The sequence below is a fragment of the Ursus americanus genome, chromosome 23 (assembly GCF_024610735.1).
Source record: "Ursus americanus isolate L20-20 chromosome 23, mUrsAme1.1.p, whole genome shotgun sequence".
Lineage (NCBI taxonomy): Eukaryota > Metazoa > Chordata > Mammalia > Carnivora > Ursidae > Ursus > Ursus americanus.
This window is the reverse complement of record NC_142149.1, coordinates 31,434,155-31,458,641: the sequence shown is the minus strand read 5'-3', so window position 1 is coordinate 31,458,641 and position 24,487 is coordinate 31,434,155. Positions and strand designations below refer to the sequence as shown.

Here is a 24,487-nt window from a genome sequence, read left to right as displayed (position 1 = left end):
ATCCAGATTTCATCTCTCTCAAGTGAGAGATCTTTACTCGGGACTGACGGCACCATGCAGGTGCTGAAGGACGGCAGGGTCGGTTCGCTGATGCGAAGTAAGGGTCGGAGGAACCCGTCACCACGCAGAAGAGAGGAAACCCTCCCGCCTCCAGTCGGAGAAGACCGAAGACAGAACCTCGCGCCCAGGCCTCCCTCCTCTCTTAGCTTGCGGGGTCTTTTCTCCCTTTCCGGGTTTGGGACGACATGAACGCAGCGAAACCAAAACTGGAAATCGATAAACTGAGGCGCCAACGGGATCTATTTGAGAACTACACCCAAGGCGTGGTCGTCGCCGGAAGTGGCTGTAAGGCCTGTGCCCCCACAAGGCTCCGCCTCCGGTTGCGCTACCAGTAGGCGACAGCCACCCCCACTTCCGGCCCCTGGAGCTTCATCCAGCCACCCCCCTTTTACTGCTCTCTCATTGGCTGGTGCTGGGACGCGCTGTGATTTCCCATTGGTCGAGCCTCCTCTCCGGGGCCGTGCCTCCTCCCTCCAGGTACTGTCTTGTCTTCCGGCACTCGATAGGCTAAAGGCTGGGAGGGCGTCTGCCCTACTTGACCAATGAGCGGAGTGAAGAGTGAGGGCGGCGGCTGCGTGGTGGGGGCAGGGCGGGGCTTGGTGTGGCTATTGGTCAGGGCGGGCACAGACCGGAGATACGATTGGTTGGGGAAAGAGGCACCGTGGTGGGGTCGAAGCTGCGCGGCCTCGGCAGCTGGGGGAGACGGAAGTGGTGAGAGCGCGGCCTCGGAGGGTCGGGCGGACGCCGCCTGGGTGAGTCACCGTGCCCCGTGCACTGCCAGTCTGGGAACCGCAACGACCGCGTCTTGCCCCGCCCCGCCCCAATCCCTCCGGCTTTCATGGGCCCCGCCCTCTGTCATTCGGGGCCCCGCCTCCGAATCTTTAGGCTCCGCCTCTAGAACCTGGACACCTGGGCTCTTCTGCCAGCCTGGCCCGCCCCCCCTCCCCCGGGGGCCAGATCCCCTTGGTCCGGGAGCCCTGGGCATCCCAGGCCTGGTCCTTTTCCTCTCCCTCCCTCCATTTCCCTGAGGCTGCGTGCCAGTGGGCGGTGAGGCAGCACCTCTGGCTTGCTTCTTGCTGGCTCCCCCGTGAGGAAGGGTGGGCTGTGATCAGGGAGGCAGGCAGGACCACAGATGAAGGCTTTTATTCCTGCAGCCTTCCGCAGGGTACTGCTGGACTGCTCCTGAGCTCGGATAGCAGGCATGAAGGAAAGTGTCAGTAAAACCTGGGCCTGGCTCCCTAAGTGGGCCAAGGAAGCCCATCCTGAATTTCTGTTTCTTGGGCCCATTTGACAGGTACTGACTCTGAGGCCCGGGCTGGCCTGATTTTGTCCCTGTTGTGTGGCCTCCTCCCACAAACCTGCACCCCACTTGGCGTCAGATACTTTCAGCAGGACCTATTCAGTCTTGCTGCCAGAAGGCATTCTGCTCACAGGTTGTGGTCCCCTCCCTCTTGTCCTCTGCTCTGGACTCTGCCCCCAGTAAACAGGTCAGTTGTGTGCTATTCCCAGATTTAGAGGCTGCAGAGAGTTCCTGTGGATTCATGTCCCTCCAGGGCCAGAAGTAAGTCCTGGTTGGGCAGTCTCTCTTTTCAGAGTTGGCAGTTCTTTTGCTTTCCCCAAAAGAACGTGTTTGGAGCGTTCTTCTCTTTCTGGTCTGGGAATCAGGACTCTTTGAGTTCTGCCGAATAATCTTGGATGACACTCACTCCTGCTCCAGAACGTTGTGGCCGACTCCATGCCCTGCAGAATCACTTGTTGCTTTCTCCCCACGTAGCTCACATCGCCTCTGTCTAGCACGGGGACTTTGTGGAGAGGCTGGATTCTCTGTGAAATTCGCTGTAGAGGTTAGGATTGGATGTGTGGCATTGGCTGATTCTAAGGTAATGTTAATGGTGCTCTTTAATCTTACATTTCTGTCTTTTTACAGTAAGAAGCAGGCAGCCAGGACCCTCACCACAGTAGAATGGTGAGTATTCTCTCTTTCCTCAGACCATTGTGTTTCCTGTAATCCTCCTGTCTTTCTCTGTGAAGCTGCTCTGCCCCTCCTGGACCTTGAGCTCCATGCTACTCTGTTCAGCCTCTAAAAGGTTCATCTCTCCTGGAAATAAATTAGGGTTTCTTTAGATTGCAAAACATCTGCCAATATACAGCACTGGGACAGGAAGCCTCTAGAAGTCTTTTCCCGCACATGCTATGTATGCCATACCTTCCCTATGCTACCACTGGCTCTCTTAGCCTTTCATAATGGCCCTTCTCTTGCTTTTCTTGGGGCCCTGGTTGAAGCTCTCTGTTCTGGTCTGAAAAACCAGGGCTCCTTTATTTCAAGATCCTTGCACTTCCTAGTGGGCCGCTTGAATATTGTGGGTGCTGAATTAGGAGTGACTCCACCAAAACGGTGGGGCTTCTCCAGCTCTAAGATGCTGCTGTCTTTTAATCTACTGCACTCAATAGCTGACTGGATATATAGTAGGATAGCAGCCTCAAGGGGCCCAGAATATCACTGGGTTGCACAGGGGTGGGAGTGATAATGATCCTGTATACCTTCCATTAACTGTAAATGCCCTTCTCTCACCTCACGTTCAGGGAACCCCTTACCTAACCCCCAAGAACTAGGAGGCGGAAGCAGTGAGATGAAAAGAGAGTGGAGAGTTGCAGGCCCTGGCCCATACCGGGTCCTTGCTCTGGCTGTATCTTTTCAGTTTCTTCAGGCGTCCCCTGTGCAGGTTAAGGAATTCAGTTGGTGAGAGGACTCTCTCCTTCCCTCCATAGGCATGTGGGTATGTGATTCTGGTGTCTTCCTAGAAAGCCTGCTGGTCTTGGTCCCCACCAACTGATAGCCCCCTTCCTTTTTTTCTTCTGTGACTCTCCCAAAAGACCATGGACTTCAGAGTTAGCCTAGCACCACCACTTAAATAGCTTAGGTAACTCGCATATTTTCTTTCTAAGCCTGACCTCTCACCAGCAAAACAGGTTAATTCTTGGTGAGTTGAAAGTTTTTAGTGAGATAATGTTTGAAACCTGTCTGGCTCATCATAGATGCTTAATACAATGTCAGGTTTTCTCTTATTCCCCTCCCCCCCGCCCTCCCTCCCCCCAGCAAAACCAAAGCTCTGGTTTCTGAAAGTTACCAGGCACAGTAAGTGTGGGGTTCTGACCAGCTCCTTCTGTGACTCTTGGTGACACTTTGAGCCTGACTGCTCTTTATTCCTTGGCCTTCTAACCAACTCCCTCCATACCCTACTCTTGGGTATCAAGTTTTGTTTTTGCATAGCTTTTGTGGTTCGTAGTTCCAGTCTTCTCTTTCCCAGCCTAAAAAATTTTTCTCCAAGAAGGACTTTCTTATCCAGATGTCAGAGGATGTGAAACAAGGGAGAGATGGAGCTGGAGGAGTAGGGTTGGGCAGGGGTCATGAAATAAAACACTTACAGAACTTCCCTTTCAGGAGTGTGGAGTGACCAACCTGGCATAGACCAGGGTCTGTTCTAAGGGGCAAAAAAGGGAGTGGGATTTAGTGACGTCACAGGATTGGAGGACATTGGTGGTCAGGAGTATGGTGGGTGGTAGTCTTGAAACTGTAGGTGAGCTTTATCTTGGGAATTCAGGACGGGCACTGGGGGAACTCAGAATGGGGAGGGCATGGGGACAGAGTGTGAAGAGAGGGGTGTGGGCTGGCTCACCTGCGAATATGGGAAATGAAAAGATGTAGGAGGGCTTGCTTTACGCTCTCACGCGGTCTGGGGGCAGTCCCGCAGCCCAAACTGCGAAAGCCCCCAGATGTCCCCTGAGGACGCCCTCGCGCAAGGCCTAGGGGCCGCGAGGAGGGAGGAGCCTGGAGCGGTGGGCGGGGCCGTGAGGATCCACACCCCCCTCCTCTCCCGGCCCGGGGCGCTCCCGTCGTCTGGCTCCCCTCCCTTCCGCGCTCGTGCCGGAGGGCGGAGCCGGGCTCGCTCCATTGTGGAGAGGAGGGGAGAGGCGCGCGGGAGCCGCGCCGAGGCCCCGCCGCCAGAGCGCTAACCTCCTGGTCGCCGCGGCTGCACCTGGCGGGCCCCGCAGCCGGGATGCGGCGGGCGCCTGGCACTGGCGGGCAGCGCAGCAGCTCCGGGGACATGTGTGCTGGCCCAGACCGCCCGCGACCATGAGCCTGACCGCCCGTGTCTCCTGCTCCATGCTCAGCTGCTTCGTAAGTGTTGGCCTGGTCTGCGGGGGCCTGGGGGTCCCAGTGCTTGCTGCACCCGCAGCCCCGCCCAGGACCAGGCCTTGCGATTCCGAATTTTAGCCCATCCCCCTTCCTGAGGCCCCTGGCAGGGGAGGGGGGGTTCCCTTTTCTTTCTTGGACTTGCTTTCATCTTCTGGTGCCGGAGATTATGGAAAGCCGGGGGGTGGAAATTCTGTGACCCATCTTGGCCCCGCAGCCACTGCCCTTGACTGCAGATTTCCAGGCCCCGCCCTGCAGGGGTACATCCCTTTACCTCCGCCTCTCCATCTTGGTCCCACCCGCAGCATCCTTGCCTGGGGATGTGGAATGTGGCTGGTCTGGGATGTTAGGGGCCATTTGGGGAGCACAGGATGTCTGAGCTGTTTCCCTGGCTCCAGTCCCCTCCCCCTTCCACCACTCCATACCTCACCTGACACGCCAGTCTTTTCTCCTTGACTGTCCCCCAGACAGCCTCTCTTCTCCATCTTCCCTGCCTCTGCAGGGCTCCGTACCTCTGCATCATTCCCAATCCTCCCCTCCTCCCCCCTCTGGCTTAATTCTCCTTCCCAGCTTTCCCCATCTGTCCTCTCAGATGTTCCCACCCCTCCCCTCCTTACCCCGCCCCCCCCCCCCCCCCCCCGTGGGTGGCTGCCAGGCCTCCTCTCTCTTTCTCTCCCCTGGCCTTCCTTGGGTCTTCTGGTTTCTCCCAGACCCGTGGATCCCCTCTTCACCCCTCCCTGGTGGTGGGGAGAGGAGTTACTTCTGCTTGCTGTGGGTATTCCTTAGGAATTCCCCTCTGATCAGCCGGCAGGGCAGGTTGCTTGGTAGGTGATGGGGGCTCTTTAGCAGTGTGGGCCTAATTGGAAGATAAGCTCAGCTCCAAAACACATCCTGCTTTTGAAAGCATCCATGAAGGCCCTCTAGAGGCATGGGACTGAATCCCCCAACCCACTCCTCTTTGTCTTCTTCACCTACCAGATTGAAGTGTCTGTGGCCTTAGGTGCCTGCTTTCCCTCCTGTCTCTGTAACCAGCTGCCACACCTGGTTCCTTTTTCTTAGGGCAGCACTTCCCATTCCCACTTCTGTCTTACCTTCACATTGTTTTCTGTCTTTCTTAGTTTTCTCTCTTCTTCCATTTGGGAAATTTTGGTTCTATTCGGTCTGCTGCTCTTCGAGGAGCGCAGATTCCCAGTTCCTCTTTGGACCTTACTCTTCCCTTAGGCTGAATAGGCTTGAGTACCCTCTCCACCTCACCCCTCCCACCAAGCCAGGCCTCTTTTCCGTCCTCAGGTGACCAAACCTTTATAAGTGTGTATGGGGTGTGTGCAGGTTTATTGAGGGGAGGGGAGCAGAATGAGGTCTGGTGGGCCGAGTGGAGCCTGGTGACTTAGGGCTGAGGCCTTCCCCACAGGGTGAGGAGGGGCCCCCCAGCCTGGAGTACATCCAAGCCAAGGATCTGTTCCCCCCCAAGGAACTAGTGAAAGAGGAGGAGAATCTGCAGGTAAGGAGGAGTTGGGGGCCCAGGGTGGGTGGAGCGTTCTGCCCAATTAAAAACACCTTTCCTTCCCTCCCCCCAAAAACATCTCCAAGGAGATCTAGTACTGGGGCTTTGGCTTCCTGTTTCCGGGTCTCTAGAGGGAGGGGAATCTGTCTTTGCGTTAAGGAGCCTTTGGCCCCAGGGAAGGAAAGGCAGCTTTCCTGTACAGCTGTTGCCTGGTGATGTTACCGTGGAAAGGACTCTTCTGTTTTGCCTTGGCCCAGCTTTTCCAGAGGCGATCCCACAGGTCAGGTTTGGGGAGGGGTATGAAGGGGTGACTCACTTCTGGACTGAAGGTTCCTCTGCCCCCCGACAGGTGCCCTTTACAGTGCTGCAGGGTGAGGGAGTGGAGTTCCTGGGCCGGGCAGCCGATGCCCTCATTGCCATCTCCAACTACCGGCTACATATCAAGTTCAAAGATTCTGTCATCAACGTGAGTTCCTGTCTTGTTCTCCCACACCCAAGGCAGAATCCCTGCCTGGTTCAAGGTGGAATTGCTCCAGTGCTGGACTTGATCATGTCTCCAAAAAGTTGGGGTTCCCTTCTTTTGCTAATTTTTTGTTTTCCTGCTTTATTCTTCTGGCTGTGGGTCTGTCTTTCTGCCTCTGTCTTATTCTTCCTTCCTCTCTTTTCTCTTTCCCTTACTCTGTTGCTGACCCTTCTCAGGGGCACAGTGGCATTTTGGGGACAAGTGCCGCTTACCAACTGTGTGGCCTTAGTTAAGCCACCGAATTGAGGCTCAATTTCCTCCCGAATAATCTGGTGTGAAAATATCTGCCTTACAGGGTTCTCGTGATTATTCTTTAAGGTCACATATGTAGAGGACCCCGCACAGTTCCCAGGCACTTAACTGGCCCTCAGTAAATGTCAGCTTCCTTCCTTGTATGGATATCAGCCTCTAGGCCGGGGTGGGCATGAGGAGTGATGAGAGTGGGGATCTGAGCTTCAGTTTGCCCTTCCTCTAAAGGTCCCCCTCCGGATGATTGACAGTGTGGAGAGCCGTGATATGTTCCAGTTGCACATTGCCTGCAAGGACTCCAAAGTGGTGAGGTGAGAACAGTGGGGCTCCACTCAGGTCCTTTGGCCCTAGTCTTGCCCAGTCCTCTGTGATGCAGGGTTTCTCTGAAGCAAGAAGGAAAAATACTGCCTCACTTTGCCCATGTGGAGGAAAAGGTAGAAACCCTGTCTCGGTTAGGAGGTCAGTTTCCTGACCCACAGTATCTTGATCTGAAAAAATGGGGTTAGTGCATGGCTTATAGAATTGTCATAGGGATTAAGGAGGGTAGCGAATGTGAAGGTGCCTAGGATTGGCATACAGCACTTGCATGATTATGGGTTCATTTATTAATTCACTTAACATACATTTATTGAGCCCTCTATGGCAGACTGGTATAGGCATTGGGGATATAGCAGGGAACTAGTAGAAAGAACTTCCTGCCCTCATGCAGCTTATATTCCAATGGGTAGTTACCAGCAGTAAATAATGAGTAAAATATGTTAAATGATAGTAAATGTAAAGGTGAAAACTAAAGCAGGGAAAGGGGATATGGAGTGCTATGGGGGTAAAGGTCGTAGCTCCAAACAATAGGATCAGAGAAGGTTGCATTGAAAAGGTGACGTTTGAGTCAAGACCTGAAGAAAGTGACCATGTGGATATTTGAGTGAAGAGGGTGCCAGACAGAACGGTGAGTGCAAAGGCCCTGAGATGGGTATTGTACCTTGGCATATTGGAAGAATAGCAAGGAGGCTAGTGTAGCTGGAGTGGAGTGCATGTGGGTGAGGGTAGTGGGATATAAGATCTGAGAGGTAAGGGGGGGCTATCAAAGTATCACACTGACTAGCTTTTACTTTGAGGGAAATGAGAAACCACTGCAGGGTTTTGAGCAAAGGAGGGATATGATCTGATTAATGTTTTATAGAATTGCTCTGGCTGCTCTATTGAGAATAGATGGAAGGGGGGGTCAGGTGCAAAGGCCAGGGCACAAGCAGAGGGACTAGTTAAGAAGCTATTGTAGTTAGCCCAGTGAGAGAGCATGGTGGCCTGGCTAGGGTGGCAGTAGCCAAAATGGCGGGAAGCGTTCAGATTTTTGGAGGGAAAGATGCAGGATTTGCTGACAGATTGGATATGAGAGAAAGAGGAGTCTGGAACAACTCCAAGGATCATTAAAAGAGCGTCTGGTTTAGAGCCTGTCAGGTGCTCAGGTCTGTAGGGATTCAGAAGGAGAATCCACAGTGGCCTTCCCTTCAGGGAGTTGAGGTCTAGTTGCTGAAGGAAGACTTAACGGTGGCAATATGCTATGGGAAAACTTACTGTTTAATACTCTAAGCGTATTAAGACTAAGAGAGGAAGGGGTCTGTAAAATGGAGTGGGCTGGGAAGGCTTCAAAGAAGAGGGGGGATTGGAACTGTCTTCAAAGTGTCAGGAGAATGTGGCTTGGCCGAGAGGAGGCATTATCAAGCGGAAGTGAACAAACAAGGAGACAGGAATGGTGTGAACAGGACTTCCTGCCTGCAGCAGGAGTCACGAGAGAACACGGAGTACCAGACATTGAGGGACATGTGGTGGAGTTTAGATACAAGAAATGGTAGGGCCCCATTCAAAGGGATAAGTGTGTCCCAAGGACCAGAGTTCCTGGGAAGACAGTTGTCACAAAGATAAGTTCTCTTGGGTGTTGGCCAGTATCCCTGGTCCTCCCCAGGGTCCCCATGCCTTACCTCCTGCTTTAAAGCCTCCCCTCTCCACAGCCTTCCTGTGGCCTTATGTTTGATCCTTATGGCCCCAAGGCACACCTGCGTCTTGTCTCACTCTGTGGCTTCTTGCCTGGCAGGTGCCACTTCTCCACTTTCAAGCAGTGCCAAGAGTGGCTGTCACGGCTAAGCCGGGCCACGGCGAGACCTGCCAAGCCTGAAGACCTCTTTGCCTTCGCCTACCATGCCTGGTGCCTGGGGCTGACTGAGGAGGACCAGCACACCCACCTGTGTCAGCCAGGTAAGACCAGGCTGTTTTATTTGGGAGACTTCATATCTCTTGGTTCTTAACCCTCCTCCACCCACGGACATGGTGCACTTGAATGCTGACAGGCAGGCATGGGGGCTGTGTTGCAGGAGAGCACATACGATGTCGGCAGGAGGCTGAGCTCACGAGGATGGGCTTTGATCTGCAGAATGTCTGGAGAGTCTCCCACATCAACAGCAACTACAAGTGAGAGGGCAGGGGGTGGAGAACCAAAATACCAATCCAGACTGAGACCTCGCTGGGCCAAGCCCCTGGTTCTGTGAGAGAGGAGGACTCCTGGTCTCTCTTCCCACAAAGCCATCCCTGGGGATCTTGTTATCACAGGTCTTAGATCTCCCTTGGTGACCCCATCTGGTCTCTTTGCAGATTGTGCCCCAGTTACCCCCAGAAGCTGCTGGTTCCTGTGTGGATCACAGACAAAGAGTTGGAGAACGTGGCTTCCTTCCGCTCCTGGAAGCGGATCCCTGTGGTTGTGTATAGGTGAGGCAGTAGGGGACAGGAAGTAGGGAGGACACTTTTTATGCAGTAAGGAAAGAGTCAAAAGTGGAGATTTTGCCTGGTTGACTGGGGATTGACACCCTGCAGTTAATGAAATAATTTCCAGTCAAAAACTGCCTCAGCTTTTTTCTTTTAAAGACCAGACTTTTGGAGAATACATTCACTTTATGTTTTTGGAGGATGTGTGTGTGTGTGTATAAAATGTTGCATTAACCTGTGTACAGTGTTGTGTGTGTAAATCGTTGCATTAGAACAGGGGTTGGTAAACTATTGCCCAGTGAACCAAATCCAGCCTGCAGCCTGTTTTATGTAGGGCCCAGCGCTCTGAATCATTTTTGCATTTTTAAAGCATTGCTTATTTGTTTTCTTTTGAACAAACCAAGAAGAAAGAAGAATGTGTGACAGAGACAGGCTGTGACATGTGAAGCTGAACATTTATTGTTTCTTTACTGAAAAAGCTTGCCGATTCCCCTGCACTAGAACATTGTAGCTAAAATGGAGTGAGACAGATAGTAGCTATGAGGTTTGGAGTTGTTCCGCTCTGGGCTTAGGCTCGTTCTCCAGGGGGGTGTCTGTACCTGGAGCAGGTGCTGTACAGATTCAAGAAGTCAAGGTCACCTTGGGAACACAGCATTTGAGAAATGTGTGTGACAGCGCTTTGTAAACTGTAAAGCCCTCTAGATATGTCAAGGGCTTTTGGTTGTTTTTATAGCATCGCCTGAGTGAACTGGTGGCCCCTGTTGGCTCTGGAGATCTTGGTCTGGCTCCCTGGGGCCTTGGTAGTAGGCCTGGGGGGTCGGTGGGGGCTGCAAACGGCAAGGGCATGATGGTTTCTTCCATTTTGTCAGACACCTACGCAATGGGGCTGCAATTGCCCGCTGCAGCCAGCCGGAGATCAGCTGGTGGGGCTGGCGCAATGCTGATGATGAGTACCTGGTCACGTCCATCGCTAAAGCCTGCGCCCTGGACCCGGGGACAAGGGCCACTGGGGGCTCCCTCAGCACTGGGAATAGTGATGCCAGCGAGGCATGTGACACGGACTTTGGTAAGGTGTTGCGGGTGGTGCTGATCCCCTGGAGAGCCCCCACCTTGGCCTCATTGGCTTTCAGGGAGCCCCCTGTGAGAGGATGGGAAGAAGGCTGACAGCACCCTTTGGGAGGCTGCGGGAGGGCAGGGGTCTCCAGTTGTATGTTCTCTGCTGGAAGAGTGTGTCCCGGGGTAGGGTGAGGCTGGGCTGGCTGACCCAGGGCCTTTTCCCTGCTGCGTGTTTAGATTCCTCCTTGACTGCATGCTCTGGAGTGGAGAGCACAGCAGCCCCTCAGAAGCTGCTGATCCTGGACGCTCGATCCTACACGGCAGCAGTGGCCAACCGAGCCAAGGGTGGAGGCTGTGAGTGCGAAGGTACTGCTGTTCCCCCGCCGTCCATAGCCGGTCTGTGCTCTGGGTGGCTTCGGTGAGAGGGGCTTGGGGGCAGCTTGTGTAGTGGAAAGAGCCAAACAAACTTGGCTTGGAATCAGGTCTCTGCCAGTTAACTAGCTGTGACTCATTTGCTTTGTCTAAATTTTATTGTCTTATCTGTAAAATGGGGATGATAATAAAAATTACTGCCATAGAGCAGCTACCGTATACTGAGAGTTTACTGTATGCTGTCATTACTATAGTACCATGACTGTCATTTGTCATTAATATCCTCATTTCTACTGTGAGTAAATGGCAGCTGAGTATCCAGAGCTGAGTGGTCCGCCCAGCCTGGGAAGCCTGGTCCGTGGAGACTACTCTTGTTCTGGATGCCTGTTTCTAGGACACGCTCTTATGCTCCACCCTCGTCTGTATGTCTACAGAATACTACCCCAACTGTGAGGTCGTGTTCATGGGAATGGCCAACATCCATGCCATCCGGAACAGCTTCCAGTACCTCCGGGCTGTGTGTAGCCAGATGCCTGATCCCAGCAAGTAGGTGGTCCCTGCCTGCCCCCGTTCCGTCCTCCCTCGTCTTGACCTTCACTCAGTTCTTCTAGTTCTTACAAGATGAGCTAGGGAGATGGGAAGTGTGGAGGTGCAGGAGACCCGAGGGCCTGGTGCAGTGGGCCAGTTCCAGGAGCACATCTTCTGCTCCTCAGCCAGCACTTTGGAACGGCCACAGTACACCGGGTTCCTTTGGTTTGGATCCGATGTCCTACTTAAAGCACACAGAGAGCTGGGGAACGGTGGCTAAATGTGCACGCGATGCTTCCCGTTCCTCCCTTGGTCCCGAGTCTCTTGTGTGCCTCGGATCTTGTCTTCTTTACCTTCCTGCCAGAGAGCTCCTGGCAGAAAGGCCACAGACTGGACCTCTTGGCTCCAGCCCTCACTGGGGACTTCATTCGGTGTGGCTGGCCGTGGGCGCCCTTGGTGACAGACTTGATTTCTGCTCTTGTGTAGCTGGTTGTCAGCCCTGGAGAGCACCAAATGGCTGCAGCACTTGTCGGTGATGCTCAAGGCCGCCGTGCTTGTGGCTAATACCGTAGACCGGGAAGGCCGGCCCGTGTTGGTGCACTGCTCAGACGGCTGGGACCGGACGCCGCAGATCGTAGCCCTGGCCAAGATACTACTGGACCCATATTACAGGACCCTGGAGGTACTGAGTGGGGTTGGGTGGGAAAGACTGGAGGAAAAGGGGGTGGGGAAGGTGTTGGACCCTCTGGATCTGTCTGGGGGATCTTTCAGTAGAGGACGTTGGTGGCTTTGAGCCCCCTTCTACGATCAGTTCTCTTCTCTGAAGCTGCCAGCTCCCTGCTTTGGGCATCCCCTGAGGAGTAGCACACTAGCCCTTCCAGAAGGGCCCTATGCTTGGACTTTCTTTTCTGCAGGGCTTCCAAGTTTTAGTAGAGTCTGACTGGCTAGATTTTGGGCACAAGTTTGGAGATCGCTGCGGCCACCAGGAGAATGCAGAGGACCAAAATGAGCAATGCCCGGTGTTCCTCCAGTGGCTCGATTCTGTTCATCAGCTGCTCAAGCAGTTCCCCTGCCTGTTTGAGTTTAATGAAGCATTCCTGGTAAGTCCTAAAGCCTGTGACCAGGGTTGGGGGGTGGGGGGGGGAAGGTGGCTGAGGCTCCCAGGTGCAAACTTTCTCGGCCTTCTAGGTCAAACTGGTGCAGCACACGTACTCCTGCCTCTATGGCACGTTCCTGGCCAACAACCCCTGTGAGCGAGAGAAGCGCAACATCTACAAGCGGACCTGCTCTGTGTGGGCTCTCCTGCGAGCCGGCAATAAGAACTTTCATAACTTCCTCTACACACCTGGGTCCGACATGGTAAGTCCCAACCCTTGTCCCGTCGGTGCTGTTGGAGACCTACAGGGAGAACAGGCTGAGAAGTGGGGAGAATGTGGGTTGAGAGAAGGAAGAGGGTCCTGGAACAGCTCACAAAACACTCGTATGGGGCTGCTTCCCTAGGTCCTGCATCCTGTGTGTCACGTACGGGCCCTGCACCTCTGGACGGCTGTTTATTTGCCAGCATCGTCTCCATGTACACTTGGGGAGGAGACCATGGATCTTTACCTTTCCCCGGTGGCTCAGAGCCAGGAGTTTTCTGGCCGCTCTCTGGACAGGTAAGGAGAGTCCTTCTTGCTCTCTCTCTCTGCCAGGAAGGCAACAATTGCTTTGTCTCACCCCTCATGTTCTCCTTATTTTATAAGATATTTAAAAGCAACTTTTTTTGGGGTAAAGATTTATTTATTTATTGGGGGAGGGGCAGAGGGAGAGAGAGATTCTCAAGCAGACTCCCCACTAAGCAGGGAGCCCAACGTGGGGCTCGATCCCACAACCGTGAGACCATGACCTGAGCAGAAGTCAAGAGTCAGATGCTTAATAACTGAGCCACCCAGGCGCCCCTAAAAGCAACTTCTTGACTCAGTTGAAGAAGAAACTTGGCCCAGAACTTGTAGCTAGCCTGAAGTACACTCTGTGTGTTTTCAAGGTCCTCTCTTAAGATAAGACTGGTTCCCTTCTTTCCTGGAGCTGCTTTCACCCTATGTGACATAGTCAAGCAGGAGAGAGGAAAACAGAACAGAAAGGACTATTTCAGGAAGGTTTGTGGGAATGGTCTTGATTTATGTTCACTGATAGAAGACATGGAGGCACTTGCTATCTTAGCAATGACCTTTGCTATATGCAGCAGTAGCTTCCAGAAGCATCTGATTCTCAGGACAGTGGGTTCCCAAAAGAGGGATGGCCTTCACATTCTCCCTCAGAAAAAGGCCAAAATTTAAAGGCGGACATAAAAATTAAGTTATCTTCTGGGTAAGTACTTGGGGAAAGTAGAATGGATGTTGGTTACATTATAATGCATGTTCCTATTTAAAAAAAAGCCAAACAATGTAAAAGTAGAAAATGAAAGTCCTCCCTCTCAGACCCGTGTCCCCAAGGCGTCCACTGCTAACACTTTGGTGCCTGTCCTTCCAGATGTTTATTTCTACATAGATGTAGCCATACTGTCAGACTTGCATGTAGAAACTTTCTTGGGGCACTTGGGTGGCTCAGACGGTTAAGCTTCCGACTCTTGATTTCCGCTCAGGTTCATGATTTCAGCATCAGTCATGGGATCGACCCCTGCACTTGGCTCTGTGTTCAGTGGGGAGTCTGCTTGAGATTCTCTGTCTCCCTCTTCCTCTGCCCCTCCCTCCCATGTGCATACATGCTCTCTCTCTCAAATAAATAAATAACTTAAAAAAAGAAACATTTTTAAGATGCAAAAACAGAATCATATTTTGCCTACTGTTCTGCAAGTTGTTCTTCCCACGTCGCATTAGGCTGTCACCCCTCTAAAGCACATATAAAGCTCTTTTAGTGCTTTAGCGACGCATGTAACAGTCCAACATTAGATTGTAGCGTAACTTACATAACCATTTTCCTATTGGTCATTTAGGTGATTTCTGGTTTGTTTGTTTTTTTTAATTGTTATTGGGAGTGCTTTAATTAACATTCTTAACTATGTGTATGTTTTTTTAAAACAATTGTGGGTAATATTTACCATCTGAACTATTTTTAAGTGTACAGTTCAGTAATATTACCTTGTATGTGTTATCTTTACATTTGTGCTAATATTTTTGCCAGATGAATTCCTAGAAATGAAAATGTTGGGTTCGAAGGATATGTACATTTCAAATTTTGATCTTTGTTTATTGGTGGAGGATTCTTAAAGTTAAAATATAACTTAAATTATTTGTTGAATATTATAAAGGAAAACAAAAAACCCCTAAATTATTGGTTTTAGGGTTTTGAGTCCATGGTCAGGGGCCCATGGACAGGTTTCAGGAATTCTGTGATTTTCTTCCTTCCCCAAACTACGCAGAATTTGGGTATAGGTTCATAGGTCTACTTTTCCAGGGAGAGGGCCCAGAACTTATTATCAAATTCTGAATAAGTTCTATCACCCATTTAATAGTCACTGCCTTAAACTAATATCTCTTCTTTCTATCTTCTAAAGATTTTATTTATTGGGGTGCTTGGGTGGTTCAGTTGGTTAAGCTTCTGCCTTTGGCTCAGGTCATGATCCCGGAATCCTGGGATCGAGACCCGTGTGGGACTCCCTGCTCAGTGGGGAGCCTGCTTTTCCCTTTCCCTCTGCCTCTCCCCCTGCTTGTGCTGTCAAATAAATAAATAAAATCTTAAAAAAATAAAGATTTTATTTATTTATTTGAGAGGGAGAGAGCAAGCGCAAGCAGGGGGAGGGGCAGAGGGATAGGCAGACTCCCTCCTGAGCAGGGAGTCCCATGTGGGGCTCGATCCCAGGACCCCAAGATCATGACCCGAGCCGAAGTCGGATGCTTAACTGACTGAGCCACCCAGGTGCCCCAATATCTAATTTTTCAATTCAGTCAAAGTTTCTTTAATAACTACTAGCTGCCTAGTACTGTACAGGTTTGTGGGCTGTACCAAAGAAATAGACGATATTAATCCTATTTAAGATACTTTTTAAAAGCTATAAGACAGACATAGGACAACTAGAGATCAGTTCTAAGTTAACATCTAAGCAAATAAGAATGTGTGTAGTTCAAAGCTATTGGGAGAAATGAGAAGTTAGAAAGGGGTCATTTGATGACTGTTTACTTAGAGAAGTTTTCATGGAAGACCAGGCAGGAGCCTTGGCTTTTTTGTGTCTCTAGCATTTAGCGTGGCCTGGCACATAATAGGTGCTTTAGTAAATGCTTAAATGAACAAACAAATGAATGGAATAAAGAGAGTTGTGAGCTTGGTAACAAGGTAGTGGAGAGGGGTCCAAAGGAATTGGATACATGAAAGATAGTTCAAAGTAGAACCTCTCTAGAGCTGGCAGGCGTTAGGAAGGGGCCATTTTGAGGAATAGAAAGAAAGAAAGAAAGGATAGTTCATGCAGGGCTTTAAACAGTATCCTGAGGAATTTATTTAGATTCGGTTGTCAATAGTAAGTTATTGTAGGAAGTCATTGTGATTTTTGGGGAATGAGTCAGTGAGGTGGGTAGTTGGAAGCATAGAGATCAGCCAACACTATGGTAATTCAGATATGAAGAGAAGAGTTTGGAAAAGAGAAAGGATTAAAGTCAGAGACACTGTAGGGAAGTCATTAGCAGACTATGGAGTGACTGAATGGGAGGGTAGAAGTGAAGAGTAGAGGAGTCTCTGAGCTTAGAAAATAGGTGGATATTGGTACCAACCCAAAGACACTGGGAAGTTGAGAAGAGTCAGTTTGGGCAGGAGGAGGAGAGACAGGCAGGTTGGGATTGAAATATTAGCAAAGAGAAGGTACGCTATAGGCCATTCGAGATGGAGAGTGGGATTTGGAGGACCAAGTAGTGCGCGAGTAAAAAGTGCTTTAACACCCGACCTGACTTACCTTCGGTTCTACCTTTCCCTAGATCAAAAATGCCCTACGCTCTTTTCTCTTTTGCCATTGAAGTCCAACACATTCTGCTATTCCCAGCTCAAATCCTACCCTCTCTGTGTAGCCTTCCTTGACCACCCTAGCAGGATGAGTTGTCTTTGTTCTAATCTCCTCAGGCACTATTGTCTCTACCAGCATTATTATTACTATTATTATAAAATATTATATTTATTTATTTGAGAGAGAGAGAGAGAGTATGCATGTGTGAGCAAGGGGAGGGGCAAAGGGATAGGGAGAGAATCCCAACACAGGGCTCGCTCGATCCCAGGACCCTGAGGTCATGACCTGAGCCGAAACCAAGAGTTGGAAGCTTAACTGACTCACTCACCCAGGTGCCCCTTAACCAGCATTATTGATTAAATCTTTTGTGCAGGTAGGAATAAGCGGTGGAAGATAGGAGACTGTTGATATTGTTGAATTTGGGTCAAGAGTACATGGGAGGTCTTCACACTCTTCTACTTTTCTATGTTTGGAAGTTTCCATAATAAAAAAGTAAAACAAAAAAAGGAAAAAAAAAAAGACAAAGTTAGCTGTGGTACTTTTTAAAAATACAGGTGTCTGGTTCTCACTCTTGGCCATTCTCATTCATAGGTCTTAGGTGGGCCTGGTTGTCTGGGTATCTGGAAGATCTGTAGGAGCTCCTAATGTACACCAAATATTGAACCCCAATGGTCTGTTGCATTCAGTTGGTACCTAGCAGTGGACACTTGATGTTAGGTTTTAAGCTCATTGATTCATTTTTCAAATTGTTTGATTGGCTGGTGCTGGGGATTCAAATAAGACACAGTGCTGCCCTCAAGGCACTTTCAAAGCAGGAGATAAACAAGTAAACAGTAAGTGGAACAATATGGGAAGTACTAAGCAGTGAGCTTTGAAATGGATTATTTTGTTTAATCTTTACCATGGCTTTAAGCGGTAGGTACTATTACCTTTCTCGGATAGATGAGGGAACTGAGGCTTAGAGAAGTTAAGTTCGCATAGTTAAAAAATCGCCAAGCTGGGATTTGAGCCCAGGCTATGGGACCCCAAAGACTGTAATCATAAGCATTGCTATTGGCTTCCTGGAATTTTATACCACAAAACAAAACAAAATCAAGATTGATCAGAAAAGTAAAATCACACATAAAAATCTTTAAAAAACATAGTACGTTTCAAAAACCAAACACTTAAAAAAGAATCAGCCGTATTTTAAGTCAATCTTTGAGGAATTTTTCTGCATGGGCTGGACTGACTGAGGCATCTGAAAATAGGAGTCTGGTTAAGTCTCCACTGTTTCCTGGCAAGTTTCCCTGAAGCTTTCGTTGCTGTAAGGACTTTTGAAATGTGTTAAAAATCAGATGTTCTTGAAAATGTCTGTTACCCATTTGGTGTGCACGAATGCCTCTAGAACTCTTGAGTGCTTTATACTTGGGGAAGTCTCCATGGTGACTTAGGACTCCAAGGCACGCACTGCTGCTAAGTGGTTGTAAAAGGCTGTCTAAGTTTCTACTGTGATGAAGGGAGCATTTATAATAAGGAAAGTAGTAAAAGTGACAAGTCGTGAGTGTAGTCCGTAAGTTTGTTGTTGGCTGCCTATACTTTGTGTCCTCATAGCATCTCTATAAGGTATAATTTATGATGGTCATTTTATAGAGGAAGAAAGCACATGTCTGAAAGGTTAAATAACTTAATTGTGGTCATATGTGATTATGTGGTCATAATCAGTGTCAGAATCAATATCATCTAGCTCCAAAATTGTCTTCTGTCTTACCGTATATGATGGACGCAGTTGGACATTAGGTTTGAGACTCAGGTATAGTCCTGGCTGGCAGAGTGGGTTTAGAAGACATCAACATAGAAGGCATTGAAATCATGGGAGTGGCTGAGATTGCCCAGGGAGATTGTGGAGAGTGAAGATTGATAAAAGCTGGGGACAGATCTTGGGTTCTGGAAGACAGAGTTCATGTCCTTCACGTTTTGCACAGTAGACTTGTTGCAGTGAACATTGGTTATTTGTAATCTTAAATGTTATTTCTTATGAACTCTGGCTTTGATGGTCTGATTCTATATATTGGAGGTGGCTCGCATTTACTGACCTGGAGACGTTGTGTTTGTTATTCCAGATTACCTAAAACCAGATCTATGGATGATCTGCTTTCTGCCTGTGACACAAGCAGCCCCCTGACTCGCACATCCAGTGACCCGAACCTCAATAACCACTGTCAGGAGGCCAGAGTAGGCCTGGAGCCCTGGCATAGCAATCCTGAGGAATCAGAGACCTTCGTGGAATCTGGGGTAGGAGGTCCTCAGCAGACTATAGGAGAAATGGGTCTTCCTTCCCCTCTGCCCAGCAGCCAGAAAGACTACTTGAGCAATAAACCTTTCAAGAGTCATGGAAGTTGTTCTCCAAGTTACAAACTGCTTAGTGCTGCAGTGCCCCAGGAGATGAAAAGCAACATCTCTGATCCTGAGATCAAAGTCCTGGAAGAGACTAAGGCACCAGCTCCAGACCCTCCTGCCCACAGTGAGCTGAGTAGGACTTTAGATGGCACGGAGGAGCCACCTGAACCTTGTCCTGAAAAAGAAGCTGGCAGTGCACTCTCTGAAGTTGTTTCTAACAAGTGTAATGGAGTTTGTGATTTTCCTGAGTTTTCCCAGGACTCCCTTACAGGTGTCCCCCAACGGGCCCTGCTAGATTCCATGCTAGATGTGCCCTCCAGACGTGCTCCAGATCACAGTCTGGGCACCCTCTGCAACCCACCGAGTGCTACCTGCCAAATTCCTCCAGAGCCAAGCACTGACTTCCTCAGCCAAGATCCCCCGGGGTCTGGGGCAAGTATCTCCCACCAGGAGCAGCCCAGTTCTGTGCCAGATCTGATTCAAAAGGAGGAATACACTGGCAAAAGAGGGAATCATAGGAATGGGCAGTTATTGGAAAATCCTCGCTTTGGGAAAGTGCCATTGGAATTGGCCCGAAAGCCAATTTCTCAGAGCCAGATCAGTGAGTTCTCTTTTTTAGGATCCAACTGGGACAGCTTCCAAGGGATGGTGACTTCATTCCCAAGTGGGGAGACCACCCCTCGGCGGCTGCTTTCCTATGGCTGTTGTAGCAAGAGGTCAAGCAACAAGCAGGTGCGGGCAACAGGGCCCTGCTTTGGGGGCCAGTGGGCTCAGAGAGAAGGGATGAAGTCACCTGTCTGTTCTAGTCATTCCAACGGACACTGTACTGGTCCAGGAGGAAAAAATAACCGGATGTGGCTGTCCGGTCATCCAAAGCAGGTCTCCAGCACAAAGCCTGTTCCACTGAGCTGCCCTTCTCCAGTGCCTCCTCTCTACCTGGATGATGATGGACTCCCCTTTCCCACGGATGTGATCCAGCATAGATTACGGCAAATCGAAGCAGGGTACAAGCAAGAGGTGGAGCAGCTACGTCGACAAGTGCGTGAGCTTCAGATGAGGCTGGATATCCGTCACTGCTGTGCCCCTCCAGCAGAGCCCCCCATGGACTATGAGGATGATTTCGTGAGTATTCACCACTGCTATCCATCTGTTCGTTTATTCTGTCCATCTAGCCTTCCATCCATTCAACATTTATTCACTGGGTACTTGCTGTGCGCCACTGTGTTAGGTGGTTGGGCTGTAGGATGAAGGACATAGTCTCCACTCTAAAGGGGCTCACAGTGTATTGGGAGAGATAAGACGACTAGAATGATGGTCTTAAGTGTTACCGTGGAAGGACGCATCAGGTGTTGGGGGCTGGGGTAGAGCGAAGGCTTTCCTGAGAAGATAATGTTTGAGCTGAGTGCTGAAGAATTTGTCATATCTGGCTAGGTAGACAGGGAAAAGGAAATACCATTCTCAAAAGCATGAAGGCAATAAATACTCCAATGGGATGGCTTGAACAGAGGGGCAGGGTGTGTGTGTGTGTGTTTGTATATGTGTGTGTGCATGTGTATATGCATGTACGGGTGTGCTGGGGCCATGAGGGAGGGAGTTGGGTAGTGAGGTGGGAGCTGATATTGGAGAAGTAGACAGGGATTGGAAAGGTCAGCTCGAGATCCCTTCTTGTTTGGGTTCTACCCTCAAGGCAGCACAATTTTTGGCCACTATCATGATCGGATCCGTATTTTAAGAATACTACTCTAGCGATAGTGTGTCAAGTGGATGAGGCAGTTGAAACCCAGGTTGGGAGTCTGGTTAAGATGTTTTGGAGTAATCCAAGTGAGAGATGATGAGAACTGTCTAGGCTTTGCTGTTGGGAGCCCTCCGGTTTGGGCACAGTTCTTGGGGAGCTTTTAGGAGTCAGCTCCTTGGCTACAGTATCCTGTCACGAACACAGGCACTTCCCTTCTGTTAAGACATTCCCACTGGCCTGTTGCCTGCTTGCTGGGATGGGATGTTCAGGGCTAATAACTTCTTACTATTCAGGGTGATGATTTAAAACAGGAGTCAGCAAACTTTCTTGATAAAGGGCCATATGTTATATACTTTAGACTTCGTGGGACATACAGTCTGTGTCCCACCTGTTCGACTCTGCTGTTACAGCACAAAAACAGCCGTAGACAATACGTAAATAAATGAGTCTTCCAATAAAACTTGATTTACAAAAACAGGCAGTGGGCTAGATTTGGCCTATGGGCCATAGTTTGTGAGCCCCTGGTGTAGAATATAATGAGAAATATTTCCATGCTGTGATAAAGCATATTGGTTAAAAACATGGGTCTGAAGCCAAAGTACAGTTGACCCTTGAACAATGCAGGGGTTTGGGTGCCAACCTCTCATGTAGTCAAAAATCCACATGTAACTTTTGAGTCCTCAAAACTTAACTACTAATAGCCTCCTGTTGACCAGAAGCATTACTGATAATATAAAGTCAATTAACATACATTTTGTATGTTAGATATATTGTATGCTGTGTTCTTACAGTAAAGCAAGCTGGAGAAAAGAAAAGAAAATGTTACTAAGATCATAAGAAGGAAAAAATACATAGTACTGTACTGTATTTCTTGAAAAATATCTGCATACAAGTGGACCCATGCAATTCAAACCTGTGTTGTTCAAGGGTCAACTGTACTAGGTTTAAATTCCAGTTTACTACTTACTGTCTCTTGACTTTCTTAATGCTTAGTTTCCTTATTTATAATAATAATAATATACATCATAAGCTTCTTGGGAGGGATTAAGGAAGTTCATGCGTGTAATGTACTTAGAATAGTACCTGATGCATAGTAAACAGTAAAGGCCAGTGATCGTGGACATTGATATCTTTGCCTTTTCTTCAGACATGTTTGAAGGAGTCAGATGGCAGTGATATAGAAGATTTTGGCTCTGATCACAGTGAGGACTGCCTTTCAGAAGCAAGCTGGGAACCTGTTGATAAGAAAGAGACTGAGGTATGTGCAGGCAAACGCATACTTACGAGAGGCACTGAGTTCTCATATGTCTCAGAGAAGAGTGACATGCTATAGATGGAGCTTTCTCCTAGATGATTGTCTTTTTAGGCAAGTAGTGGCCAACCAGAAAGACAGACCTGGTTGTTTTCTCCTGAGATGCTTTCCTTGTTGCAGTCTTGCTCTTCCAGTTGGTTGACAAGGACCTGGAATTTTTCCTTGTGCCTTCTGTTAGGTGACTCGCTGGGTTCCAGACCATATGGCATCACATTGCTATAACTGTGACTGTGAATTCTGGTTAGCCAAACGAAGACACCATTGCAGGTAAGATGTTCTGTAGGATTCTGTATGGCTCATAAAGCAGTGACATACATATATGTGAGCTAAATTGAGTTAATCTGAAAACGGAGATATCTTTATAGGGACGATTTTTTGTTTTCGGCCAACTTTTCTCTTTATTTACTCATGTAAGGCCTTTTCGAGTATCATTCGTTCTCGGTATATGGGCATTTCTGATGAACTCTACCCTCTTTGTGCTTTGGCAGAAATTGTGGGAATGTGTTTTGTGCTACCTGCTGCCACCTGAAGTTGCCCATTCCTGATCAACAACTCTATGACCCAGTTCTCGTCTGTAACTCGTGTTACGAACACATCCAAGTATCTCGTGCCAGGGAACTCATGAGCCAACATCTGAAGAAACCCATTGCTACAGCTTCCAGCTGAATGCCAGAGGAGATGACCTGTCCAATTTTAGCAGGTTTGAAGGGAGGATCTGCTTCAGGTGTAGTTTTGAAGGTTCCTTGGTATGGCTCATGAAATCACAGAGCTCAAAGATACCGTCTTGAGAAATCCTCCTTGGTACCATGAGACTGGAGCAGAGGAATTCCAATTTGGCAGGAGGTCTTCTACTGGTGAGAGCCTCACCTTGGGGTAATGGTCCTGGATCCAGACCCAGAGTCTGGAAGCTTAATGTTGAGTTGGTGCCTCCCGCTTTTCTCCTGGGGTCACAAGATGATGATTTCATAGATACTGCCTGATGATGTGCCCCAAACAGCAATAGAAAGGCATATGTATAACCAAACTCCAAGTGATAAACAGATCCATCTCTCCTCCACCTTGAAAAAAGCAGATTCTAGTATATAAGATAGGAATTCCTATCCTATTTGAAATGAACTATATCCTGTTCCTCTGTGCTCTGTGTCTGTGCATGAAGGCTCAGTCGTTAGAGGCGCTCCCTCTAGTTGCAGTAGTTCTTTCTGTGGAGTTTGGTTTAAAGACTGGTTCAGCAAGTGGAGGTTTTGCTGTATTTTTCACTTGGCTCATCAGCCAGCATCAGTGAATATTCAGCTTGGAGGGACAGTTCTAAGGAGTGAGACATTTTTGGGAGCAGAGGAAAACTCTGCTGATGTTCGGTTCTGGCAAAAATCAGCTATTTTGAGCTGTGAAGGCAGTAGTCTCTGTTACTCAGTGGCAGCTCTTGAGGTATGCACTGTGAAGAATGAGAAGGGAAAAGCAGAAATGATCCTTGTCAAATATTTGCTGATTGTGCCCTGCCCTTTGCGCCTGACTTTTCCTAGTTGTCCTGGTGCTAACACAGGAGTTACACCTTGATCCTCTCCTGGCATGAAAATAAAACAATGGTTTTTTTTTTGTTGTTGTTCCATTGCCCACTTCCCTCATGTTGTCTTTCCCTTGGCTGCTGCCTCCTCTGGGTCACACTGCTTCTTATCCTGAACACTTGACACCTTGAGGGTAGAATTTAGCATTTGGTTTTTACCTCCTAGAATATGCTGTTTGGTATGTGAGGGTTTCAGTACAAATGCTGCTGTCTATTTCTGTGCACTTAACAATGGAACCCAAACAGAAGAAAATAAAGCCTTGATACCAAAATTGGGAGAGAAAATGTGTCCATTTGGACCAAACATTGGTTATTTTTTTGTTTTTGTTTTTGTTTTGTTTCATCTTAATATGTACCAGTGGCACTTAACCAAAAGATACAGTGACATAGCCATGTACTGTGGTTGGGACAGATATAGTCTCCTTGACCTATAATGAAACCACTAGTATTTCCTTTATACATTTTCCTTAATCCATTGGTGTATAAAAGGTGAATTACACTTAGGCTTATCCTGTTTTAAAACTATGGTAGCTGTCTGTCTAGCTGCTACTTTCATGTTGCTTCCTAGAAATAAAATTTTCATTTGAAAATAACTAGGATCTGCATTTAGAACAAGAATTGTTATTTGTCCTGACCTTTTCTTTAGTCCTACAGAGAAGCGTCTGTGCTTTTATACTTGTCATGGATGTAACCTAAAAAGTTTTGGCGTATTTAGGTCAGCCTAGCAGAACTTTTTTCTCGTTTAAATGGAGTTGAATAATGGAGATTTGTGTCTGGGAAATTCCTGAGATCATTGAAAAAGTAACAAACTATTCCTCATCTCTGATATGTAAAATTCTCCTAAGCATTTTCTCAATCATTAAAATTTACTGCCAGTTGCGAGTGGCTTTTTAATTAACCTGACTTTCATTGCACTTCACTCTGCCCATTTTCAGGGGGAGTAAGATTGGTAACATTGGAGGAGACTGTATCTGTCTACTTTTGTGTGGCTGTTTTAAGGGACTGTCCCATCAGTGAACATACTGCATGGCCTTGGAGAGAGACTCTGGGCTCTCAGCTCAGATGTATTCATCAAATACTCCTTTCAGAGCTCTTGTGGGTGTAAGTGACATGATGTGGCCAAAAATCCAAACTGTGCAGTTGCGTTGTGACAAACATGCAATGTGCTGTAAAAACTCAATACAATTTAAATAAAATCTCTATATTAGTGCTGCTTTGTTGGGTCTTTTTATTCATTTTAATTTCTAAGAAAACTTAATACTCATTTTTGCTTTGACCACAAGAAAGGACTAA

At 48.5% G+C, this 24,487-nt stretch overlaps 1 protein-coding gene across 5 annotated transcripts; it reads left to right on the top strand.

Moving 5' to 3' along the window:
- Nucleotides 1-515: 515 nt before the first annotated feature.
- Nucleotides 516-24,403, top strand: MTMR4 (myotubularin related protein 4). Of its 5 annotated transcripts, none has more exons than XM_045773253.2 (19): nt 516-537; nt 1,988-2,026; nt 5,667-5,756; nt 6,109-6,225; nt 6,760-6,842; nt 8,621-8,781; nt 8,898-8,994; nt 9,175-9,288; nt 10,155-10,351; nt 10,579-10,707; nt 11,148-11,259; nt 11,728-11,923; nt 12,156-12,341; nt 12,430-12,600; nt 12,742-12,896; nt 18,310-19,708; nt 21,469-21,579; nt 21,812-21,900; nt 22,122-24,403. In XM_045773253.2, the coding sequence occupies exons 2-19, from the start codon at nt 2,024-2,026 to the stop codon at nt 22,297-22,299; spliced, it is 3,588 nt and encodes a 1,195-aa protein (XP_045629209.1). In that variant the 5' UTR covers nt 516-537; nt 1,988-2,023; the 3' UTR covers nt 22,300-24,403. The 5 variants fall into 5 exon arrangements, with proteins under 5 accessions (XP_045629209.1, XP_045629208.1, XP_045629211.1 ...); XM_045773252.2 differs by lacking the exon at nt 516-537 and adding an exon at nt 680-812; XM_045773255.2 differs by lacking the exon at nt 516-537 and adding an exon at nt 844-1,621.
- The last annotated feature ends 84 nt before the right edge of the window (nt 24,404-24,487 follow it).

Bases quoted from the DNA above. Each gene is read 5' to 3' on its own strand.
- MTMR4 (XM_045773251.2), top strand. From the start codon at position 4,196: ATGAGCCTGACCGCCCGTGTCTCCTGCTCCATGCTCAGCTGCTTC. The intron at 11,260-11,727 runs GTAGGTGGTCCC...GCTCTTGTGTAG, and splicing joins CAGATGCCTGATCCCAGCAA to CTGGTTGTCAGCCCTGGAGA. The intron at 21,901-22,121 runs GTAAGATGTTCT...GTGCTTTGGCAG, and splicing joins AAACGAAGACACCATTGCAG to AAATTGTGGGAATGTGTTTT.